This window comes from Onychostoma macrolepis, chromosome 11, assembly GCF_012432095.1.
Source record: "Onychostoma macrolepis isolate SWU-2019 chromosome 11, ASM1243209v1, whole genome shotgun sequence".
NCBI classification, from domain to species: domain Eukaryota; kingdom Metazoa; phylum Chordata; class Actinopteri; order Cypriniformes; family Cyprinidae; genus Onychostoma; species Onychostoma macrolepis.
In genome coordinates, this window is record NC_081165.1 from 26,106,909 (window position 1) to 26,119,479 (window position 12,571).

The window sequence follows — 12,571 nt, forward strand, 5'->3', positions numbered from 1 at the left end:
TTTTGGAGCACTTCATGCTTCCTTCTGCTGACCAGCTTTTTAAAGATGCTGATTTCATTTTCCAGCAGGATTTGGCACCTGCCCACACTGACAAAAGCACCAAAAGTTGGTTAAATGACCATGGTGTTGGTGTGCTTGACTGGCCAGCAAACTCTCCAGACCTGAACCCGTAGAGAATCTATGGGATATTGTCAAGAGGAAAATGAGAAACAAGAGACCAAAAAATGCAGATGAGCTGAAGGCCACTGTCAAAGAAACCTGGGCTTCCATACCACCTCAGCAGTGCCACAAACTGATCACCTCCATGCCACGCTGAATTGAGGCAGTAATTAAAGCAAAAGGAGCCCCTACCAAGTATTGAGTACATATACAGTAAATGAACATACTTTCCAGAAGGCCAACAATTCACTAAATTTTTTTTTATTTTATTGGTCTTATGAAGTATTCTAATTTGTTGAGATAGTAAATTGGTGGGTTTTTGTTAAATGTGAGCCAAAATCATCACAATTAAAAGAACCAAAGACTTAAACTACTTCAGTCTGTGTGCATTGAATTGATTTAATACACTAGTTTCACAATTTGAGTTGAATTACTGAAATAAATGAACTTTTCCATGACATTCTAATTTATTGAGATGCACCTGTATATACTATAATATAAATATAATATTATACTGAATGGCTTTGATCAAAATGGTTGGAGGACACAATTTATTAATCATAACCTGCCAAACTGACTAGTGAGTTGATTATATTATGTGAATTATATAATATAATTGGATTGAATTGTATTATTTAAATTATTCAGGGGTTACCTTAAGCACAAAACCCTCTTTAAAAACAAGAGAAATAACACATGTAAAATCATCTGAAAACAGGAATCAACTCATACCTCGCTGAGTCAGAATGCAAAAATAGACGTGACCAACAGATGAAGTCAGGAAGGGTTTGGATACAGTATAACTGAAGGAAGTTCACAGATGTTCCTCATATCCCAGCTGACAGTGATGCTGAGCACTCTGATCCTGCTGCTGAACCTCGGAGGAGCCACAGCTCTCAAGATCTGCTCCTTCAACATAAAATCATTCGGAGAGAGCAAAATCTCCAAACCAGATGTACTGGACATCATAGTGGAGGTGAGCTTTTTGTGTTTAATTTTGCATTCTAGTTAATAACTAATGCAAAATGACAAAAACTTGGATGCTATGTATATTTCATAATTCACTGTTTTAAATTGTATTGTGTTTTATTCATGTTTGAATGCATTATGAACTTCATGGTTTTATGGAAAAACACTCACCAATACAAGACTTGGCTGCAGTCTCACTCTATAAACCACTGACTTACTGTTTAAAGGGAGAAAATGTCATTACGTAAACCAGATAATATGTGACCCTGGACCACAAAAGCAGTCTTAAGTCGCTGGGGTATATTTATAGCAATAGCTAAAAATACATTGTATGGGTCAAAATTATAGATTTTTCTTGTATTCCAAAAATCATTAGGATATTAAGTAAAGATCATGTTCCATGAAGATATTTTGTAAATTTACTACTGTAAATATATCAAAATGTCGTTTTTGATTAGTAATATGCATTGCTAAGAATTCATTTGGACAACTTTAAAGGCGATTTTCTCAATATTAAAATTTTTGTACTCCCTCAGATTCCAGATTTTCAAAGAGTTCTATCGCGGCCAAATATTGTCCGATCCTAACAGACCATACATCAATGGAAAGCTTATTTATTCAGCTTTCAGATGGTGTATAAATCTCAATTTCAGAAAATTGACACTTAAGACTGGTTTTGTGGTCCAGGGTCACATATTATGTTACTAAACATCATTGCATGTTATTATAGTGAGTCCAGAAGCTACATTGTTTTACTATCTAGTGTGTCAAAGCAGGAGAACACAGAGGAACAAGACGTTTTGTCGCCCCATTGTTCTGATTGCTCAAGGTCTGAATTCTCCTCCCAATGTACCAAATGTTCAGATCGTGGTGACTGGATGAGGATACTTGCATTGTGATGTGATTTTCAAGGCATAAACAAACAGTAATGAATTTAATTAATTGACATTGTCACACTGCAGAGCATTGGTCGCTGTGACCTTATGCTTGTCCTGGAGATCAAAGATGCAAAAGGAAAAGCATTTGATCAACTCATGATTCACCTGAACAGGTAAATACACACCTCTGCTCAAATACATCAGACATTAGGACATTCCTTATAGCATGAGATGACCAACATAAAATGAACCAGTCTTCATGAATACAAAAAAAAAAAAAAAAAAATCTAAATCTTTACAAACTGTCTCCACAGCAGGTCCAGGACACGAGCAAATGAATTTAGCTCTGTCATTAGTGAGAGACTCGGGAGAAAATCCTACAAGGAGCAATATGCCTTCATTTACAGGTATGTGTAATTTATTAACAAATATTAAATTATTATTCATGTTACATCAGCATGCAAAAACATGTTCATACATGTCAATTTAGCTGCAAAATGCATGAGGATCAAGGGTGTAGAATTTAATGGGGACGCTATGGACATGTCCCCACCAATATCCATCGACTACTAAAATGTCTCTACCAATAATTTTGATAAAACAATTAAATATATGTGTGTGTAGCCACTGTTGTTGTAATTTCAGCCACATCATTGATATTACCTGAGAAGTTAAAGTACAAACGCTAGAAAATTGTGCTTTCAAGGACACATTTAATACATTTGTGGAGTAAGAACATATAAGAGCCAAAGTGTTTAAAACATCCCTGCTGAAAAAAACAATAGAACCCTGCCCAAAACACAATAGAAAATGTAATGGTTTTAATGGTTATAATGGGAATTGTATTGGTTTTAATGGAAACTATAATGGTGTCTGCTGGTATGTGATGGATTCTATTGGTGGGATGTTAAATCCTGTTGGAACAATACCCAAAACACACCACAAAAAGCAATTCTGTAATGGTTTTACTGGAAAAAGCTAATGGTTTATAATGGTATTTTAATGGAAACCATTGGAATTTCTGTGATGGTTTCTATTGGGCTTCTATTGTTTTTTGTTTTTTTTTAGCAGGGATACTACAGCACAGTTCAGCTGAATTGTACATTTTACCCTCTTTAACTTTGTTGTTCTGCTGTTTTGTGTTCATCTGCTTCTCCCATTTGCTCTATTTACATTGACTATCACTCTATATAGACTAATACAATCAGACACAACAACAATTTCTCAAATATTGATTAAAATATATAGCTACTGATGAATTGAACATTCACTTCAATGGTATGAAATGACTCGATTGATTAACTGTCAGCAGCTGAATTGCAGTGGTGAAACTGTGGTTATAAAAACAAAACAAAAAGCCTAAATCCCTTTTTTTTTTTTTTTTTTGCATAACCTTAGTTTTACTACGAAACACGTTGATAAACAATGGTTAGTGTAGCAAAACCACAGCTAGTAACCATGTGTTTATTACTATTGTTATTATTGTGTATTTCCATATGCATCTGCCAAAAGGAAAATAAAAAATCAAGTTGCAGTAATGATTTCAGGCAGAAGATGCTGTCTGTGAGATCCGTCTATCAGTATCCAGACACTCAAACCGGCGATGAAGACGCTTTTGCTCGAGAGCCGTTCGTCGTGTGGTTTTCATCTCCAAAAACTGGTAAGACATTTACAGCGTGAAAAGTGAACCTTACTTACCTCCATAAAATGAAGTGATGACAAACATGCTCTCGTCTGTCTTTCAACAGAAATCAAGGATTTCGTCATTATTCCTATTCACACGGCTCCAGAAGCGGCTGTGAAAGAGATCGATGAACTGTACGACGTTTATCAGAACGTTTCGCAGCTGTGGCGATCAGACGTAAGAGTTTCTCAAAAACGACTTTAGAACGTTCACTTAAGTTATAGAAACGTCATCTGAACATTCCAAACTTCCAGTTTTTAAAAATGAACATTCCATTTGATCATTTTGGAAACATTATGGGAATGTTACTTTTAAATGTTCTCTGAACGTTCTAAAACATTAGATAAACATTTAACGAAACCGTTCCGTGAATAATGTTTTGTGCTAACGTTTTAAGATTAAGATTATTAAAGACCATGTAACTCTGAACAAACATTTCATTAATGTTACTGAAAGAATGTTTGCTCAAAACTTTCTGAGAATGTTCCTTGTTAGCTGGGATAATATCTGCCATATCGGGTTATATAATCCTCCACAGTAAAATCAACAATCCACAAAATCAATTTCTCATACTGTATATTAGAATAGTAATATATCAGTATTGTAACCACACCTGACAACAAAGTCCTTATTTTTCTTGGTCTTCTGTGCACCTGGATTCACTCTCGAAGTCTCTGGTTTCCTCACTCAGTTTTCATTTTGTCTAACTTTGTCAGAACTTCATCATTATGGGGGATTTTAATGCCGCCTGTGGTTACGTTCCAAAGAGACAGTGGGTGAACATCCGTCTGCGCTCGGAAACTCAGTTTGTGTGGCTGACAGGTGACAAGCTGGACACGTCAGTGAAGAAATCTACCAGATGTGCTTATGACAGGTAGGCAGATAAACATAAATCTATAAACCTACCTTGCCGACTCCTATAATAAGGCCATGAACCAACGACCTTGTTGGTCTTGGAACAACGTTCCTAGATTTTAGGGTCAGGTTACATTTACATTTATGCATTTAGCAGATGCTTTTACGCAGAGACTGGCATTGCATTCAACATGAACAATTTTTTCAGTTCATGCTTTCCCTGGGTTTTTACAGCCTTAGTAAGAAGCATGCTCATAGTGGTTTATTATAAAAGCATAAACTAAATGACAAGTTAGTCAAGTTTTACTAGTATGATTTTCTGATGTTGAAACACTTCTTGAGGGTCTAAAGTGTTAAATCTGTCTGTGAAACTTCCACGGGATTTTGTGAGGGACAAATGTCCACTAACGTCTCAGTTAACGTCATGTGATGACCACCACATTCCCATTTTCTTGTGCTGCAGGGTCGTCCTCCGCGGAGAGAGGATGATTGAGGCTGTGAATCCTGAATCAGTGGAGGTGTTTAATTTTAAAGAGGAATTTGGCCTCACTGAGCAGGAGGTAAATATAATCTAATGAGATTCTAAACTAGTGTTCAAAAGTTTGGGTTTAGTAAGATTTTTTTTGTAAGAAGTCTCTTCTGCTCACCCGGGATGGACTTATATAATCAAAAAAAAAAAAAAAAACAGTAAAATATTATTTCAATTTAAAACACCTGTTTCTATTTGAATATATTTTTTAAATTGAATTTATTCCTGTGATCAAAGCTGAATTTTCAGCATCATTACTCCAGAAATCATTCTAATATGCTGATTTGCTGCTCAGGAAACATTTGTGATTATTATCAGCATTGAAAACAGCTGTGGTGATTAATATATTTGTGGAAACAGCATTTCACTGAAATAGAAATATTTTGTAACACCAGCTTTGATTAATTAAATTAATTAATTTGACTAACCCCAAACTTGTGAACGGTTGTGTCATAAGTAACAAAAACAGAAGTCACTGAGCTCTGATGCTCACTAGAAGAAAAAAAGAAAAGGAAAATTGACAAATGACAACATTAAGGGAGAACAGGGCCAGTTGTCACATAGGTTATATCTCAATTATGCATTTTTTTTCTCTTGCAGTAATTTTGTGTATCGATTTACAACACCTAGTTTAATCTCTGTTGGCCACTTAATATTGTGCTTTTTCATAAATCGCTAAAAGTTGTTAAATGCAGAAATGTGTATAATATGTCTTTAATGTATTCACACATCAGTGTCAAACATGCACCACTATAGTTAAAGCGTGTTCAGCTACCTTTTCTCCTGGATTAATAACATGCAATATTTGTATTACTGGTCAGTAAAGCAGACTCTAACAGCTGTGTGTGTTCTGCAGGCTCTGGCAGTGAGTGATCATTTCCCGCTCTGCATCACTGTAAACCAAGCGCAGATGAGAGGATAACAACCTTCTCCATTTACACTTTTACTGCTCGCCTGCTTCATTAGTCCTACAGATGAGAATGAGAAACAGCTTACAAGAAAACAAATGAGTGCTTTACTTTTGTAGAGAAGAGCAGAAATGTTTGATTGAATGATAATGTCAAGCTTCCAGTGCTTGTTAATTATGAACCAGCGGTCTGCAGTGTTGGTTTACTGGTTGCTGTGAGACAGCAGAGTTAGTTTGCAAGCCTGTTAACACTTTAACCCGTCTACATTTCTCCATTAACTCCATTCATCACAACACCTGTATTAGTGCTTTATATTGACATTTGCATGTTCTAAAACAGCCTTCAACAATAAATGTTCTATCAGGGATTTTTATTAATGCATTGATAATGTATGTATACTTATATTAAAATAAAAGATTTACTTGAGTAAATTGTACTTGATTAAATTGAGTAAATTCTTGAGACTCAGAGTATTAGATTTAATAGAGTTAAGGTGAATACTGTCTGTTCAAGCTCAATGAGGTGAGAAAAACATTCATTGTGTTTCATCCTAGTTGATCAGTAGCTGCGGGAATATTAAAAATGCCATTCCTGGCGTAGAAAGTGCTCCTTACGATCCCAGATCTCCCGTAGGCTGGCGTCTTACAGTCAATCTCATAATCACCTGAGGAAACAAAGTTAGTTTAGTGCTTGACATTTAGCCATTACACTAATATTTTACTACTTTATACTGCATGCAACCATTTTATCAGTACTAATAATATTTGTCTTTATATAGGCCTACACTACCATTCAAAAGTTTGGGGTTAGTAACCTTTTTTTTTTTAAATATTTTTATTTAGCTAGGATGCATTAAATTGACCAAAAGTGAGAGTAAAGACATTTGTTACATAAGATTTCAATTTCAAAGAAATGCTGTTCTTTTTAACTTTCTATTCATCAAAGAATCTTGAAAAATAAAATATATCAGGGTTTCCACAAAAAAATTAAAATTATATATATATATATATATATATATATATATATAAAACAGCACTGTTTTCAACATTGATATCCAGAAATATTTCTTGAGCAGTAAATCATCATATTAGAATGAGTTCTGAAGGATCATGTGACACTGAAGACTGGAGTAATGATGCTGAAAATTCAGCTTTGTATCAAAAATAAATGACATTTTAATATATATTCAAACAGAAAACAGTTATTTTGAATTGTAATAATATTTGACAATATTACTGTTTTTGCTGTATTTTTAATCAAACAAATACAGCCTTGGAGTGTATGAGATTATTTTACCAAGTAAAACCATAATACAAAATTAGTTAAAATTCATACCTCTAAATATTAAACACTGGTTCAGAAAATGTGTATGCATGTGTATATGTGTGTGTGTGTGTGTGTGTGTACCTACTTAACCATATTTTGGGGACAAATTTGTACCCAAAAGTGAGCTAAACCTGACAAAATCTCCAAAAACCTCCCTTTGGGGACGTCCTCATTTGTAAAACCAGTTTAAAAATAAAGTAAACAAAGTTTTTTTGAAATTGTAAAAATGCAGAAAGTTTCCTGTAAGGGGTAGGTTTAGGTGTAGGGTTGGTGTAGGGCAATAGCACATACAGTAAGTACAGTATAAAAACCGTTACGCCTATGGAATGTCCCCACTGAGATAGCTAAGTAAACGTGTGTGTGTGTGTGTGTGTGTGTGTGTGTGTGTGTGTGTGTGTGTGTACCTGTTTTTCTATTCTGGTGGGGACTTAAACCTGAATACACAAAGACTCATGGGGACTCGTGTCACGGGTAAACAAGCTAATAGATCACAGAATGAAAATCTAAAAATGCACAGTTTCCTGTAAGGGGTAGGTTTAGGTGTAGGGTTGGTGTAGGACAATAGAATATACGGTCTGTACATTAGCTACACCTATGGAGAGTCCCTACAACTAGGATAGCAAACCAGACGTGTGCGCGCACACAAGTGTCATAAATTCCACTTTGCTCACCTAATCTCCATCCATAATCCCAGGACGACAGAATTGGATAATCAAATTTTTCCTCAGGACCTTTCTGCGCCCGTTTCTTCAAATACAAACTCCGTCCTTTGCCTTCGTTGGATAAGCCCTGATAAAGCGCCGCTGTAGTCCGCGGGCTCACGGGTCTCATGAGCGGGGCTTCACTCAGTGACCGGCGCGCCGGCTTCTCCCGCGTCTGGACCACAGGAGGCAGCGTGACTTTACCGACAGACGGAGGGTTAAAAAGCCCGATGGACTTGGACCTGCGAGACGCGAAGGTGGTCGGATATTCTTTGCTGTATTTCATCTTCCACGCCAGCCGCGTGTAGGCCTCCTTCAGGATCAGCTCGCGGTAGAAGTTCTGGTCTTGAGTGGTCAGCAGGTTCCTCATGTCTGATGTCCGCGTCTCTGACCGCTTAGTTTGAGGCAACAGAAACCTATCAGGAGCAGATCTGACCAATCAGAGAGCAGATCACTCACCAGGTGGAGAGAAGCGAGGCTAAACACACACCATGCTGACAAAATAACAAAAGAAACCCAGTGCCGAGCGCCACATCTAAAGGAATCAGTTTCAGTAGATAAAAGTGTCAAATACAGAAGACAAGAAAAACGATAGGTAGCCCTACTGAAAAACCTTCCTAAAACCAGCAAACAGACCAGCTAGACCAGGCGGTGAGACCAGCAAAACAGCTTAGGCTGGTTTCAGTGCTATTTTTGTACTATTTATATACTATAATAGTACTAATATTTTGAATTTCATACTTTCTATATTTTCAGTTTTCATTTCAATTGCAGTAATCTTTATGCTTTTGCAATTTTTATTCCTTTTAAAAATTTGTACACCGTTATAATTTTAGCTCAGAAAATTAGAATTGTTGCCTTGACAGCAAAAGTTTACATTTATTTAATATAGTTGCGAAAATTATTTTTAATAGGCTAGTTTTAGTTAACAATATAAACACTGGCTATTTTTTTTCCCCATCAGGGAATACATAAACGATGATAATTATTTATATAAACATAAATAATTTAATCTGAACTGACCCTTTAAGCAGGTGTTGTAATACTCAGGTCTGTCCTGAAGGAGGCAGCAGAACATTTCTGAACATTAGACACAATCAGCCAGTGAGCTACACAAAGTTAATAATCATAAATTATACAAGCTAACTCAATCACATCGACTTCCTCCTACCTAAACAAAGCAAAGGAAATCATGAATAATGCACATGACCTTTGGAACTACAAATATACATGTTTATCTGTTGTTTAGGGTCGTTTCTATGGTAACAATGGAACATTCTCAATCAAGGTGGCCAATGCACTTCCTGTTACTGGAATTCTAAACAGAACAGTCGCTGAGTTAAAGGAACAGTTCACTCAAGACTTTTGATCATTTACTCCAATTCACATGAAACGTTCAAGAATTTTCTGAAAGTTTCACTGATGATAAATAATGAGACACTGCCTTTAATGTTGAATTCTTTATTCCAGTCAGTTTTAAGCAAATGTACATCAAATCTATTCATGTTTCTCACAATAAAGGCACCAATGGCTAAATACAAAACAATTAAATGTCCCCTCTTGCCCTTAAAACTCTTACAAAATACTTCACCACTGGAGTATCAAAACTAGTAGAATTAAGACAAACTTAATGAGAAAGACCTGCATAAATCTATCACTGTGACTTTTGTATATTAGCGTCTTCAAAAAAAAAAAAAAAGATTTTTGCTCTTGAGGGATTTGCTAAAATCTAAAGTTTAGTTATGTAAACTATTCAATATGTAGCATTGAAACCTGTTGAAATTAAGTGATTTGAAGTGATGGCTGATGCTTTGATTTATGAGCGAATGAACATCACAGTTCAGTTTATGCAGAGAATCAAACAGACAAAGAAAGGTTATAATAGGTGCATTAAAAGAGACTATTTTAGAAAGAGACGAACGATTGGAGTCAATATCAGTAGTAAAGAGACGTTTGGGTTTGAAACCCCGATCAGTTTGTTCATACACCGTCTTTTAACTTCTTCACACTCATCTTAAGACCTGCAATGCTGAACTAAATCCACAAATAGAAGTAATGTACAATTCATGCATCATAACAACATGCCGTCAGCATTACCGTCATAATGCGTCACATTCCAGTCAAAAACCTGATCAAGTGCAAAGTTCAACAGAATGAAGAAGGTCTTCTAGTTGTTTTTGTACAGTGTCTTTCTGTCAGGAGGTGTTTCTGATTAACCGCAGGGAATTATGGGACGGTGACTTGGAAGGGGGAGCCTGGGATGTGTTCATCTCCCCATTTCACAGCCAGGATGTAGTTGCCCCGCTCCTTTAAGACATAGCTGACGTTGTACTGCATGTTTCCCATGTGTTTGACCAGGATCTCCTCGCAGGGCGTCAGAGGACCGTGAACACCAACCAGCAGCATGTTCTTCCCTGGAAACAAACACCAATACGTGTGAGACACATGAGAGACAACAAATACTAAGACACAATTATGCCTTTATAAAATGTAGTTTAGCCAATATTGCCATGACAGAGTTATGATCGTATATTATGCTAAAATAAATGTTATATAAAATGTATTAAATGAATAGTGAATAACATGTTTTTAAATATATTAATATAAATAATATAAAACAAAAATATAATAATCAACATGTTTAATATACATTTACATATTACTATAATATTTAATTGTATTAATAATAATAATAATAATAATAGTAAATGTTTTATATACACATTTATATATAATTTAATATTAAATTAAAGATTTTAAATGTTATTATTGTTGTTATTATTATTAAAGTATATTATGTAATAAAATTATCTATCCATGTACTCTCCAAAATTTTCATAATCTGTAGGGCATTTAATAAAATTTTTAATAAGAATAAGAATACATACATACATACATACATACATCTATTGTGATTTAAGAAAATGACCTGTGTGTGTGTGTGTACTGGTTTTTGTGGTTTATGGGGACACAATTTGTATAATGACATGGGTATGACAGAGGTATTACAATTTGAAGGTGGTTTATGAGGACACTGCCTATGTCCCTGTAAAACAAAAGGCTTAAAAACATACTAAATGGTGTTTTTAAATCTAAAAATGCAGACAGTTTCCTGTAAGGGGTAGGTTTAGGTGTAGGGCAATAGCACATACAGTTTGTACAGTATAAATGGATACGCCTATGGAGTCCCCGTAAACCACTAAAACAAACGTGTGTGTGTGTGTGTGTGTGTGTGAGAGATATGTATTTACGGTATATAAAGTGCATTTTGTTGAATGCATTTGTTCCCTGTAATGAACATTTATCTGGCTCATGCTCAAGTTGTGTCCAGTAATAACCCGAGATCTCACCTGCTTTACTGCAGTCCACAGAGAAAGACGCTTTCTGGCCCACGAAGGCCTTGCTGAGACCCGGGCCTCGACTGAGAACCTTGCTGGCGTCAGAAGCGGCTCTGGGAGACACGCTGTAGGAGTTCACACTGCTCGCCCTGCTCACCGGATCCACCATCAGAGTGGACATCTCGCTGGCGTTAGTCACGTTCACCAGCCGTGCCCCTGAACACCAGACAGTCATCACCAACACCATCACACACACACACACAACTCCATCACTTCAGCTCCGATCGGTCCGGCTCGCCTCACCTGTGACTTTGGCTTTAAACGGGCTTCCGCTGATGTGGTTGGGGCCGCCGTATTTGATAGTGATGACGTAGTTTCCAGGGGCCATTGGCGTGTAGTGCACTTTAAAGCCTTCGGGACACTCCTGACACTCCATCTTCACCTTCGACGGGCCCTCGATGGTGACAGCCAGAGATCCCGGTCCTGCTTTGGTGTTATTGATGGTAAACTCAGCCTGGTTACCTGTCAGACGAGGCGTGAGAGTCAGTATGATAAGTGTGAGAATGCACGATGGTGTATTTACACGCATGATAAACTGGTTCATGACAACTACAATATTCTCGCTTCTGTTTCCAGTCAGCCATCAAAGGTGGCATCACAATGGCTGTTGAGAATGACATACTATCTTTCTTTAGCATGCAGTGTGCACAGTAGATTTTATGCATGGAAACCAAAACAACCTACTGCATAGTGAACAAAGCAGCACACTGTGTGAAGCATCCCAGCATGCAATGTGCTTGACCTGACCTCCAATATCCAGTATGACAAATACATCCAAAGTGATAAAAACATTCATTTCATTAATTTATTTTCTAGCAATAAACCAACCAACCAAAAAAAAAAAAAAAAAAAATTCTAAGTTCAATCAATTATTGAGTTGACCATTTTAGACAACAGCAAAACATTTCTGAGATTATAACTGAAGGCATTTGCAACATAATGTGATTAAATATATTATTAATTTATATTATGTAGAAATAGTAATTTAGTTATAATAAATGTGAGTTCAATATAATATAAATTATTATTAATTTAGCTTTTTAATAACAAAAGTTATATAAATATACAGAAAGTTTAGTCATTTAATAATAATAATAATAATAATAATAATAAAATGAATTAAACATTAGGACAAACGTATAAATATTAATTTGTATTATTTAA

The 12,571-nt window shown here is 36.0% G+C and overlaps 3 protein-coding genes across 4 annotated transcripts in view; 1 reads left to right on the forward strand and 2 right to left on the reverse strand.

Moving 5' to 3' along the window:
- Positions 1-947: 947 nt before the first annotated feature.
- On the forward strand, positions 948-6,292 carry LOC131549063 (deoxyribonuclease gamma-like). Its single transcript, XM_058790853.1, has 8 exons — positions 948-1,135; positions 2,091-2,179; positions 2,321-2,413; positions 3,554-3,666; positions 3,755-3,867; positions 4,407-4,564; positions 5,009-5,105; positions 5,931-6,292. Exons 1-8 carry the CDS (start codon positions 980-982, stop codon positions 5,994-5,996), a joined length of 885 nt encoding a protein of 294 aa, XP_058646836.1. The 5' UTR covers positions 948-979; the 3' UTR covers positions 5,997-6,292.
- Positions 6,293-6,437: 145 nt separating this feature from the next.
- LOC131549064 (protein ATP6V1FNB) lies at positions 6,438-8,548 on the reverse strand. Its single transcript, XM_058790854.1, has 2 exons — positions 7,980-8,548; positions 6,438-6,646 (listed from the first exon to the last, which is right to left on the reverse strand). The coding sequence occupies exons 1-2, from the start codon at positions 8,377-8,379 to the stop codon at positions 6,528-6,530; spliced, it is 519 nt and encodes a 172-aa protein (XP_058646837.1). The 5' UTR covers positions 8,380-8,548; the 3' UTR covers positions 6,438-6,527.
- Positions 8,549-9,436: 888 nt separating this feature from the next.
- flnbl (filamin B, like) overlaps positions 9,437-12,571 on the reverse strand; it is a 90,543-nt gene continuing 87,408 nt past the window's right edge. For both annotated transcript variants that reach the window (XM_058790852.1, XM_058790851.1), the window contains 3 exons: positions 11,651-11,869; positions 11,360-11,563; positions 9,437-10,423 (listed from right to left, as the gene is read on the reverse strand). In XM_058790852.1, the coding sequence (XP_058646835.1) occupies positions 10,236-10,423; positions 11,360-11,563; positions 11,651-11,869 (611 nt within the window). In that variant the 3' untranslated portion in view covers positions 9,437-10,235. The remainder of the gene's footprint in view (positions 10,424-11,359; positions 11,564-11,650; positions 11,870-12,571) is intronic.

What these genes read in the sequence shown, in the direction of transcription:
- LOC131549064 (XM_058790854.1), bottom strand. Translation starts at nt 8,379, where the DNA reads ATGAGGAACCTGCTGACCACTCAAGACCAGAACTTCTACCGCGAGCTG. An exon ending in GGATTATGGATGGAGATTAG is followed by an intron (nt 6,647 to 7,979) that starts GTGAGCAAAGTG and finishes TTGTTTCCTCAG; the next exon opens with GTGATTATGAGATTGACTGT.
- LOC131549063 (XM_058790853.1), top strand. Translation starts at nt 980, where the DNA reads ATGTTCCTCATATCCCAGCTGACAGTGATGCTGAGCACTCTGATCCTG. An exon ending in CAATATGCCTTCATTTACAG is followed by an intron (nt 2,414 to 3,553) that starts GTATGTGTAATT and finishes TAATGATTTCAG; the next exon opens with GCAGAAGATGCTGTCTGTGA. An exon ending in ACCAGATGTGCTTATGACAG is followed by an intron (nt 4,565 to 5,008) that starts GTAGGCAGATAA and finishes CTTGTGCTGCAG; the next exon opens with GGTCGTCCTCCGCGGAGAGA.